Below are 12831 nucleotides of genomic sequence, written 5' to 3' on the forward strand. Positions count from 1 at the left end.
GTCCTAGGATCATATGATCACCTTTTGTGACCTTCTGACAAGCAAAGTCAATAGGGAAGCCAGATTCCCCAATAACTTTGCAGTTGTTACTTTAGTAAAACAACCGTTTTCCTAACTTAACAACAGCAGTGATTCACTTACCAACTGTGGAGGAAATGTCATAACATGGGGCAACAACTCTCTTAGCCACAGAAATTTTGGGCTCAATTGTCTTATGTCGAGGACCACCTTTAGTGATACAGACCATCTTTTCTTGAAACAAAATAAAGGACAAACCTGAAAGGAGGGTAAATCTGAAAGAGGTTCATAAGGATTAAGGGGAGGGGGGGCAATTATTCATGTTTCTAACTTTGCTTTACAAAGGAAAATTCGAGAGCAAAACCAAGAAAATAAATAATTCAATAAATCTAAAGGATGACTATTTGAAACAGAGGACTGTCCTATATAACAAAAGACATACGATCACTATAACGACAGAATGTTGTTAGCACTATCAGTGTACAGATTTGATGGGATGAATGGCTGACTGGGTTAAACATTTGGGAAAACCAGGGCATCTGTGGTTATTTAGCCCCTTCTGAGGCATATGAGCCAGCTGGGCGCAACTCATAGAGTGGTTGTCGTGGGGAAAAAATAGGAGGCCAGGATTACTAAGTGTGCTCACCCGCTTGAGTAATATATACAGATCAGTGGAATAAAAATCTATTTTCATAATGATTATGTTAATGTCTCACTGAAAGTAATAGCTATAGCAATAGCACTAGTAATAGCACTTAGACTTATATACCGCTTCATAGTGCTTTACAGCCATCTCTAAACGGTTTAAAGAGTCAGCATATATTGCCCCCAACAATCTGGGTCCTCAATTTATCGACCTCGGAAGAATGGAAGGCTGAGTCAACCTTGAGCCTGGTGAGATTCGATCAGCCAAACTGCTGGCAGCTGATGATCAGCAGAAGTAGCCCTGTAGTACTACACTCTAATCACTGTGCCACTAGCACTTAAACTTATATGTGTTGGTGGCACAGTGGTTAGAATACAGTACTGCAGGCTACTTCTGCTGAATGATGGCTGCCTGCAATTTGGCAGATCGAATCTCACCAGGTTCAAGGTTGACTCATCCTTCCATCCTTCCAAGGTGGGTAAAATGAAGACCCAGATTGTTGGGGGCAATTATGCTGACTCGGTAAACTGCTTAGAGAGGGCTGTAAAAGCACTTTGAAGCGGAATATCTAAATCTAAGTGTTATTGCTATATACTGCTCCACAGTGCTTTACAGTGCTATTGGAGTGGTTTATAATGTCAGCATATTGCCCCTAACAATCTGGGTCCTCATTTTACTGATCTTGGAAGGAACTGAGTATGTCTAGTTTAATGAAAAGAATAACTAGGGGAGACATGATAGCAGTATTCCAATATCTCAGGGGTTGCCACAAAGAAGAGGGAGTCAGACTATTCTTCAAAGCACCTCAGGGTAGGACAAGAAGCAATGGGTGGAAACTAATGAAGGGGAGAAACACCCTAAAACTAAAGAGAAATCTCTTGACAGTTAGAACAATTAATCAGTGGAACAACTTGCCTCCAGAAGTTGTGAATGCTCCAACACTGGAAGTTTTAAAGAAGATGTTGGATAACCATTGGTCTGAAGTAGTGTAGGGTTTCCTGCCTTAGCAGAGGTTTGGATTAGAAGACCTCCAAGGTCCCTTCCAACTCTGTTATTCTATTCTATTCTACTCTATCTGATTGTCTCATACAGTTGTCTGGATTCACATTGTTCCATTTGAACAAAATTGAGCAAAAATGGAATTAGGTGATTTTCCATGTTGTATGAAGTCATTCATGACATTACCTGCACACATACATTTTCCAAATTGTACTGTAGCTCATTATCCATCATTTCCTATCCAACATTCCCAAGTCTTCATAGAGATAAGGAGTTAATAATACTGTCACACTTGGCTAGCTGAAACATCTGATGAAAATTCTAATGTGATGTCATAGTTCTCCTTTATGTGTCTTGAGTGAAAGCAAGTGCCTTTCATTTTAATGCTGTAGAAGAAAGAAGGTGGGGTTTAAATGTTGTAAATCACAGTGTAATCTAGTGGAAGGTAATCTTAAATTCTATTTACAATGTCAATCAGCGGTTCTAGACCAACCACTCCAGAGCCTTTGCAAGAAACAAACCTGGGATTCTCAAGATCAAAGAGTCCAGAGGAGAAATCAGTGAGGCTGGGCCATGCAAGTAAAAAGACCTCTTCCCCAGTATATGCTTTGGACCAGATATCTCAGTCTTGGACATCATCAAAAAATGAAGAGCCCACCAGGAGCAGATCACATTCTCCACATAAAGAGTGTTCCATTGTCGAGACAAGAGCAATTGTCATAGATACTGGCACAGGGACATGTAAAGCTGGATTTGCAGGCCATCAGACCCCACAGGTAGTTATTGGGGCATTAGTTGGACAGCCCATAGAAAAATTCATGAAGATTGGAAGTGATATACCAGACACATTCATTGGAGAGCAAGCCCGATTGGAACCTGATATTGATATAATTTTTCCATTAAGGAATGGCATAATCACAGACTGGGAAGCAGCAGAAACATTGTGGTGGCACATTTTCCACCATGAACTCAAGATTGCTCCTGAAGACCATGCACTTTTAATGTCTGATCCTCCTCTTTCGCCAACTACAAACAGAGAGAAATTGGTGGAGGTTCTTTTTGAATCCCTCAATTTCCCCAAAGTGTTTGTGGCATATCAGTCGGTACTGTCAGTGTATGCTCATGGAAAAATTAGTGGGTTGGTGGTAGATACAGGCCATGCTGTGACATACACTGTGCCAGTCCATCAAGGGTACAATTTGCCACATGCCACAGAAAAGATGGACATTGCTGGAGCCAATGTGACATCTTTTTTGATGGATCTCCTCAAAAACATGGGACATTACTTAGATGAAAAAATGTTGGATGTGGTTGAAGATATCAAACAAAAATGCTGTTATGTTGCACTTGATTTTGAGACTGAGTGGAACTGTCCTGAGGAAGACAATACAGTGCAATACCAATTGCCAGATGGCCAAATAATTACTTTGGGGAAGGAGAGATTCCAGTGCCCTGAGATGTTCTTTAATCCACCACAAATGCCTGGACTTGCTCTTCTAGGCATCCCTGGCATGGCCCAAAAGAGTTTAATGAAAGTTCCTAAACAAATCAGGAAAGAAATGTATAAAAATATATTATTATGCGGAGGGTCGTCACTTTTTGAAGGATTTGAAAGAAGATTTACTCAAGATATCATGACTGATTTGGAAACTAGCACAAAAATCAAAGTTAAAGCTGTTCCACTTAGGCACTATTCTGTCTGGACTGGAGGTTCAATTCTTGCTTCCTTGAAAAACTTCCAATCATGTTGGATCACAAAGGAACAATACCAAGAGTATGGACCGTATATTGTGTACAGGAAGTGCTACTGAGTTGCGCCCAGCCAGGTTAAGATTAAAATGGCTGGGAGGTGGCCCATAATAAATCAGTAAGTTTGCTTAGATTTGAAATGTGACTTGTATTTATTGGCTGCAGATTTAAATCTGGTCTCATAATTAATACCTGTTTACTCCAAACTCTATAGAGACCCAGCCATTATATATATATATATTTTCAGAACTGTAGCTCTATACACTTATGAGACATGACTATACATTTGTAGGGTTGGTTATAATCAGTGGTGGGATTCAAATAATGTAACAACCAGTTCTCTGCCCTAATGACCTGCTGGATGGGTGTGGCCATGGTGGGCATGGCCAGGGGGTGTGACAGGCAGCACTCGGCCTCCTGTAGCCTCCTGAAAAAGGGCCATGGGGTGGGGAGGTGCCACACCTGCCCATGCCCCATTTTGGGCCTATTAGGCCTTCCTGAACTTACCTGGGAACCAAAACGGGGCACATGGAGACTCCAGGAACAGGCGGGGCAGGGCAGGGGAGGGCCAGCCAGCAATTGAACTACTGGTTTGCACGAACCGAACCGGCTGAATCCCACCACTGATGAAGCTATCTTGCCATCCTAAAGTGATCATCTTGACCATCAGAACTAACCAACTCAGTCATTGTCTTTAAGATTCCACAGATATAATTATTGATGCTGTTGTGACAAACTAATATTGTTATTTCTCAGGAAGCAATTAGTCATCTAAATATATATGACTAAAGACAAATGAGTCAGTTCTCCAAATGAGCAAGCGATGCCAGTCAGAAAGCTTGAAGGAGTCCAGAGTCTAAATGAAAACAATATCTTTAGAAGAAAATACTGTTGTGTGACTTTTGCACTTTTCTGGATTTTGAATGCAGTGCACTCCTGTATATAAAATTTATATTTGGGAAAGAGGTATACCTTAACAATAGGAATAGCACTTAGATTTATATACTGCTTCATAGTGCTTTTACAGCCCTCTCTAAGTGGTTTACAGTCAGCCTCTTGCCCCCCAACAGTCTGGGTCCTCGTTTTACCCATCTCAGAAGGATGGAAGGCTAAGTCAACCTTAAGCCTGGTGAGATTCGAACTGCTGAACTGCAGCTAGCAGTCAGCTGAAGTAGCCTGCAGTACTTCCCTCTAACCACTGCATCACCTCGGCTCTTGGATCTTGGGAGAAAAGTCTGCATATTATGGAGCACCACTTGCAAAATTATGGATATTAAAGAAAGTTATGTACAAAAAAGAAAACAGATTGGGAAAAGGTGTATTCAATGTGTGTGTTAAAGAAAATTGCCAAAAAATAATAATGCAGCTTTGATGGTGTGGACAGTTAAAACATATTCATAACTGAATACATGCAAAACTCAGCAATCCTTGCCCTGGCATGTTCTGAATCCATTGCAGACAACCCTTGCAGCTGACAGTCGATAAAAACGTGGATAATCCCATATATTTGGTATCAGGCTTTATTTCTCCAAGTTATGACTACAAAATGATGCTTCCTTAAGTGTATTTGAGGAGAGTCAGATTGATGTAATGGTTAAGATACCAAATTAGAAATGTGGAAATTGTGAGTTTGTCTCAGCCTTAAGTGTGAAGCTAGTTGACTTTAGTCATTCTCTCAGTCCGAGGAAGAAGATGATGGCAAACTGCTTTTGAAAAAACCTTGCCAAGAAAATTACAAGGACTAGTCGAGGAGTCAAGACTAACTTGAAGGCATAATACACACACACACACACACACACACACACACACACACACACACCAGTGGTGGGTTTCAAAATTTTTTAGAACCTCTTCTGTAGGTGTGGCCTGCTTTGTGGGAGTGGCTTGCCAGCCATGTGACTGGGTGGGCATGGCCAACTTGTAAAATATGATGAAACTCACTTAGCAACGCTCTTGCTTAGCAACCAAGCTCAGGAACTCTGGCATTGAAGAGTGCAAGTCTTAAAGCTGTCAAGTTACAAGACCCTGACACCCCTAACCCTTTAGAAAAAAAAAAACCCAGGGGTGTTCAAACTTGACAGCTTTAAGACTTGTGGACTTCAACTCCCAGAATTCCTCCTCTCGCTCTTCATCTTGATGATGTGCGGACGGGCGGGGGGGAGGGAGCTGGAACCGGTTCTTAACGGCATGGTAGATTTGTAGAACCTCTTCTATAGAAGAAGTTAGAACTGGCAGGAACCCACCCCTGACACACACACACACACACATATACACACCCCAGGAGTGGGTTCCGGCTTCTTCTACTGCTGGTTCTCTCAAGGACAAGCTTTGGGCGCGTGCGCGCTTGATGCGTGCTACATGCAGAAGTAAAAAACAAGATGGCAGTGCCTACAGCACCGCCAATAGAACCAGTTCAGGGGCTTGGTCAGCCAAGTTACTACCTACTCGGCTGAACCGGTCCAAACCAGTAATGTGGGAAATTTGGTTATTCTTCAAGATAAGACGTGCCACATGGGTAGTACCACTACTATAATATTGTTGTTATTATTACTCAAACAATATCTGGGATGAAATTGAGAAAACATAATAATGGGGGAACAGAGAAGAAATAATTATAAAGGCAAAGATAAGACAAGACAGAGAAAAATGAAGTATATGAGATGTGGTCTACGGAGAATTTAAATATAGATTTTGGAACTGGGAAAAAGGTTGACAGTCCAAGTCATGAGATGGAGATGGGTAGGCATATAAATAAATAAATGAACAAATAAGCTAGGAATAAGAATGAAAATCAAGTTTGTACTTGATCTCTGGCTTCTTAGCAAGTGGAATTTCACACCCTCAGTTGTTTCACAGCCACAATTACAAAAAGGTTGTATTTAGTGTTTAGTCATTACACTATTTGCAAGTTGTGACCTTGCTTCACCCCCCTTCATCAGATGCTCTTCTGATGGCCTTGTATAATGTAGAAAATCATGATCAAACAGAGAAAAACTCCACATATTTTTAGCCGGCAGAGAGCTGCTGGAGGCTGGGAAAGCCGAAAACGGGGGCCTTGCGGCAGAGGTGATATTCAGCATGTACTGTCCAGTTCTGGAGAACCGGTAGCGGAAATTTTGAGTAGTTCAGAGAACCAACTCTGACTGGCCCAGCCCCCATCTATTCTCTGCCTCCCGAGTCTCAGCTGATCGGGAAGGAATGGGGATTTTGCAGTAACCTTCCCCTGGAGTAGGGTGGGAATGGATATTTTACAGTATCCTTCCCCTGCCACACCCACCAAGCCATGCCTACCAAGCCATGCCATGCCCATCAAGCCACACTCAAGAACCAGTAGTAAAAAAAAATTAATCCCCCCACTGCAGGAGGCCGGGGAGGCCGAAAACCGGTCCTTCAGGGGCCTCAAGCGGCATGCCCCATTTCCCCACCCCATCCCATCCCATCTCCCCACCCCACCCCTGCCATCCTGCAGAGGAGACCTACAATGCAGATCCAGCCCTTGAAGAAACCCTGATTTAGCACCTGCAAAAGAAGGTACTTCATAAGGAGGAGGAGGAGCTTCCAATGATGATGGCGGGCGTCTCCTGAGCTCCAAGAACACCATGGAGCTCCCGTCCAGATAGGGGTTGCTGCCAGCCCCCGTGCCATCTGAGGGGGCCGAGAGTTCGATAGCCCGACCACCCAGGCATGTTTCGGGCTTGTTTTGGCCCACCAGGGTGGTCGGTGAAGACCGGAAAGAGAGGAGGACTGGAGGGCTGCAAGCGGTCACTGGCAAGGAAAGAGCAATGGCGACAGTGCGATGCGGCTGCGCTGGCGGCGCTGGCGTCGAGAAACGCCGAGAAACGCCGGAAAACCTTGAAAGAGCCAGAAAAGCTGAGCGAGAGTGAGGAGAAGGGGGTGAGAGGCTCCGGAGGCATTGGAGGCACCGGAAAGATCCCCGGGACATCGAAAGGCACAGGGGGGACAACAGGACGTAACGGGACACCAGAGAAACATCCGATGGGTGAGAAGGACTGGGAGGCAGCCGGAGGCAGCTGGAGGAGACAAGGGGAGATGGCTGCGGCAATGGTTGAATGGAGGAAGCTGCAGCCAGGGACCCCTTGGGATACTTTGTCATTCCTGGCTGCTTGTTCCTGGCTACTCCCATTCCCCCCCTGGCCCCTGCTGACTCGAGTGGGTTAACACTGGGAGCTAAGCAGCTGGGCCAAGAATGCCCCCCCATCCATCGGGGGGGCTACATCCACCTGGAAACAGAGGAGTGGAACTAGCACCTATCCTTTACTATCATTTACCACCTTTGCCTTTCCCCTACCATCTGGGATATCTAATCATAGCTTGCTCTCCCCCCCCCACCTTTTTCTCCGAGTTCAAAGTACCACCTGGACATTAAAAAACCCTCCGCCCTCCACTGAGACTCTAGCCCAACGGCTTTTAACTATTAACTTTTATATCATCTTTTATTAACTTTTATATCATCTGCACCCCTACCCTACTGGGATGGTCAACAACTTACCAATTTATTCAAGGACAGACCTGCTCCGCCTGCGGGAGGCCCCTCTCTCGCAGGTATGGCCCTTGGCTCTCTCAAGGGCCAGCCTTGATGACGGGTTCGTGAACCCCGAGAGGTGGAAGAAGAGGAAGCTGAGGGGCTTTTTAGCGAAATGTTTTATATTGTTTTTAGGGGGTTCTGGGAAGGGGGGGGGGGATAACCAGGCCAGGAGGGAAGCCAGTGCCGCACAAACAGGTGAGTCCAGGAGGGAAGTGAGCAGAGTGTGGGGGGAGAGGGAAAAAGCTATTCCAGTAGAGGGTTGTTTTATTACAACGGTCACGGGGAGGGGGGGATGCGAGGACAAGAGAAGATCACAAGGTCGGTTGGGAGACCGTGGCTGCTGGCTACGCCCGGTCGTTTGTACCAACCCCCGCAACCTAGGTGGTCAGGATCTACAGAGACAGGGCCTGCAGCTGATGCTTTGCAATGCAAGGTCCGTGACCAACAAGACCCCCCTCATTAATGAGTTGATCTCTGAGGGGGAGTTGGACCTTGCAGGAATAACAGATGTTAGGGTGTAACCAACAAGTTGGGTAGACAATATATTGCACAAGGCATGTTATGTATCTTTAAGAGAGGAGCTCTGCTAATTAGTAGATTACAGCATTTAAATTGCAGCTGATGTTGTTGCTCTCTTTCTCTCTCTCTTGATTTATGTATGATAACTGCTGTCTAACTGTTACTACTGTTGCTACTACTTACTGTGTGTAAGTTATTTGCTACTTGTATCCAAGTTATCTTGGTAGTATTGGACTGTTTTTTTTCTGTGTATGACTTTTTGGCTGTGTTTATGGATTTTGCTATATTCTTCAAAAAGTAAAGTTTATTTTGTTACTTTACTATCCATTATTCAGTGTGGTTGCTTTATCTATCGCACGCTGCGTATACTTTACAGGGTTGCTCTGTTATAACCTCGACCTGGGGTTCATTGCTAGTGCTTAATCGCACCAGTACCTAACATTGGTTATGGGCCCAGACGCCCTGCCTTAACCATAATTTTTTTTTTTAAGCACCACTTTTTGGATAGTTTATTTTTGTGAATATGGCACAAGAACAGTCTGCTGCACTCTCCATGATTACCCGGTTTGATGGAACCAACTATGTTTCCTGGTCCTTGAAGTGTTCCCTACTTCTGCGTAGAGAAGGACTGTGGTTTGTGGTTCAGAACCCACCAGATGTTACAGATTGGGATCCTGCTGATAATGAGGATGCGAAGAAGATTGCGCAGTTTAACAGGGACAATGAGAGAGCTCTCTGCATTATTGGACTAACACTGAATGACCAGCAACTGGTCCATATTCGTGGCGAAGAGTCTGCTGCTAGGTGTTGGAACACATTGCGGAGAATTTATGTTCGGGACAGTGTGGGTGCTCATATTCATCTCACACGGAAACTGTTTAGAGCCCGTTTGCAAAAAGGTAGTGACATGTTGGCTCATTTAGACTTCATGAAGAAAACTTTGCAGGATTTGCAAGAAAAAGAGTTCATTTTTTCTGAGCTTCAACAGGTGTATATTATTCTATCATCGCTTGATGAAAGCTACGACTCTTTTGTTTCCTCATTGGAAGTTCTTTCACGAGATGCACTGACATTATCTGAGGTTACCGGGAGATTGCTTGAAGAGTCCAGACGAAGAGAGGATAGAGTTCAGTTCAGAGACAATCAATCACAAGAAGAAACACAGTTTTCAACTGTAAATTTTGTTAAGAAATGTTATTCTTGTGGTGGTAAGGGGCATATTGCTAAGAACTGTAAAAATAGCAAGAAAAGGAGTGTTGCTAATAGTAAAAGAAAAAGCAACAATGTTACTGTAACTGTAGCTAAGGTAGATAAGGCTGTAAACCATAGTTTCTGGGTGGTTGACAGTGGCGCATCCCATTCTATAACTAAGGTTAAAGAAAGGTTTGTTACTATGAAGGCTAGCAAACAGCACATTTCCTTAGCAAATGGTTGGAAAATTAAGGCTTCAGGTGAAGGTACAGCTTATTGTCCATGTATTAATGAAAAATTGGAAATGTTATATGTACCTAAAATGAAATTTAACCTATTATCTGTAAAAGACCTTGTGAAATGTGGGTTTACAGTAACATTTAAGAATGATAGATGCATTATTGAAAAGGAAGGTAATAGTGTTATTGCCAATTTGGAGAATAATTTATTTATTCTACATGAGAACTCTTTAAATATTGCGAGTTCTGAACCTGGTTATAAGAATAAACAGCCCCATGATAACTGCATACATCTACTTCATAGACGTTTAGGCCATGTAAATTTTAAAATGGTACGTCAAACTGTTATTCTATCTAATGGAATCAATTTGAAACCTTGTTCAAAATATCTTAACTGTAATGCCTGTAACCAGGCTAAAAGTAAGGTTACCCCTGCAAACCGGTTTCAAGGATTCAAGACATCTAAACCACTGGATGTAGTGTTTGCAGACCTAATTGGCCCTAAGAAACCTAGCTTAGGAGGTGCCTGCTATATACTCAGCATTATGGACCATTATTCTAGGTATGGTTTCTGTTATGTAATGAAATCAAAGGCAGAAACTTTCCAACATTTTACTAAATGGTTAAAGTTTGTTGAACGTAAGATGGATAAAAAAGTACTTTGCCTAGTCACTGATAATGGGTCTGAATTCACTAATCATAGGTTTACATCAATGTTGGAGAATGCTGGTATAGAACATAGGCGTTCTGCCCCCTACAGGCCAGAACAAAATTCATTTATTGAAAGACGTGGTCAATCATTGCAGGCAATGACCAGAACTATGCTGGTTGATTCTGGTTTGTCAGAAAAGCTTTGGGGTGAGGCTATAATGTGTGCAAACCATATTCTGAACATAGTAGTTAACTCAACTACTGGTAAGATTCCTTATACTCTTTGGCATGGTAGGAAGCCTGATTTGAGTTATTTACACACATTTGGTGTCCCTGCTTGGGTGCATATTCCCTCACAAACTAGACGGAAGGATCAAAGCAGAGCTAGGAAGATGGTTTTTGTTGGGTACAATTCCAATCATAGATCGTTTAGGTTCTGGGAACCTGGAACTCGGAGAATTATGCACAGTGCTAGTGCTAAATTTTCAGAACATGTTGGTTGGGAGAAGCTAGAACAAGAGTTTCACAAGGTTTGTGATGATATAGATGTTGATCGTTTGGTTAATCATGATACACCAAATGAGCAGTTAGAGAATCAGGATGGTCCATCTATTACTCTGAAAAGGGAGGAAGATGTAGATGTAGAATCTACTCGTGAGGTGGAACAGGATGATTCTGCAAGTCCTGTATTGCCTAGGAGGTCTACTAGGGACAGGCATCCACCCGACAGATACCAAGCCAGTGTAGTATTGCAAGTTAGCATAGAACCTTCTAGTTTTGCAGAGTTAAGGCTGTATCCTGAAAAGGAAAAGAAATTGTGGAAAACAGCTATGGAGAAGGAGTTGAAATCCTTACAGGAATTGAAGGTTTATGAAGAAGCTAGGCTCCCTTCAGGGGAGAGTGCAATTGGCTGTAGATGGGTGTTTAAAATTAAAAACGATGCTGCTGGCAATGCTATTTATAAGGCTCGTTTAGTTGCTCAAGGGTTTTCCCAAACTGAGAGGGATTACGATGAGGTTTTTGCTCCGAGCTTGAAAGCCTCTACGTTGAGGGCAGCATTGGTGTGGGCTGCTAAGTATCGGTGTAATGTTACCCATATTGATGTTGAAACAGCGTATCTGCATGCTCCATTGCAGCATACCATTTATATGAAGATGCCACCAGGTGTGGATTCTAATGGCCAGACTGGTTGTTGGAGACTTAAAAAGAGCCTTTATGGTTTAAAACAGTCCGGTTTTGAGTGGAACAGATGTATAGTAAATGAACTAAAAGCTATGGGATTTATTCCAGGTTTGGCTGATCCTTGTTTATTTAGACGGGTGAAAAATGGTTTGATCTCGTTGTTGCTTTTGTTCACGGACGATATAGCTATTATTACTAGGTCTGAGCAGGAAGCTATTGACATTGTTTCACAATTAGAGAGTAAATTTAAAATCCGGAATTTGGGTGAAATTAAGCATTATCTGGGCTTAGACGTGGTTAGAACCAGTAAAGGTTTTAAGCTGTCGCAGGCTGGTAAAATTAATCATTTACTTAAGAAATATAGCATGGAGCTATGTAAGACTGCAAAGACACCAATGGCATTGGAGTTTAAACCTGAGGTTACTGAGGGTACTGGTTTTGATAAGGGAATCTATCAATCTTTGATAGGTAGCCTAATGTACCTAAGTAATTGGTCTAGACCAGATATATCATTTAGTGTGAACCAACTGGCTAGATTCAATGATAGTCCTTCAGAGAGGCATTGGCATGCAGCAAAGCGTGTGCTGCGTTATTTGAAGAAAACTATCCACTATGCATTATATTTAGAACCAAATAGGGATTTAGTTTTGACTGTTTATGCTGATGCGAATTTTGCAGCTGCTATAGATAATAGGAAGTCAACTTCCGGCATAGCCTTTATGCTAGGTGGTGTACTGATTGGATGGAAGTCGATACGACAGAAACACATAAGCTTATCCACAATGGAAGCTGAGTTTTCATGTTTGTCGTTGACATGTACTGAGCTGATATATTATAAGCAGTTGCTTATAGATATGGGATTAAGTATCAATGAACCTTTTACTGTTTATGAAGATAATCAGGCAGCAATAAAAATGGCGACTAGTTTAGCTATTAAGACGAGATCGAAGTATACTGATTTGAGGTATCTTAATGTTCGACAAAGCATTAAGGATGGCCTGATAAAGTTGGAATATTGTTCAACTGAAGACAATTTAGCAGACAACTTCACTAAGGCACAAAGTTCAGTGAAACATACCTCATCATGTGAA

The 12831-nt window shown here is 42.7% G+C and overlaps 1 protein-coding gene across 1 annotated transcript; it reads left to right on the plus strand.

Moving 5' to 3' along the window:
- Positions 1 to 2130: 2130 nt before the first annotated feature.
- LOC309385142 (actin-like protein 9) lies at positions 2131 to 3474 on the plus strand (the record flags this gene model as incomplete). Its single annotated transcript, XM_081939260.1, has 1 exon — positions 2131 to 3474. One exon carries the CDS (start codon positions 2131 to 2133, stop codon positions 3472 to 3474), a length of 1344 nt encoding a protein of 447 aa, XP_081795386.1.
- Positions 3475 to 12831: the final 9357 nt, after the last annotated feature.

This window comes from Natrix helvetica, assembly GCF_964273705.1.
Source record: "Natrix helvetica genome assembly, chromosome: 1".
Classification (NCBI taxonomy): Eukaryota; Metazoa; Chordata; class Lepidosauria; order Squamata; family Natricidae; genus Natrix; species Natrix helvetica.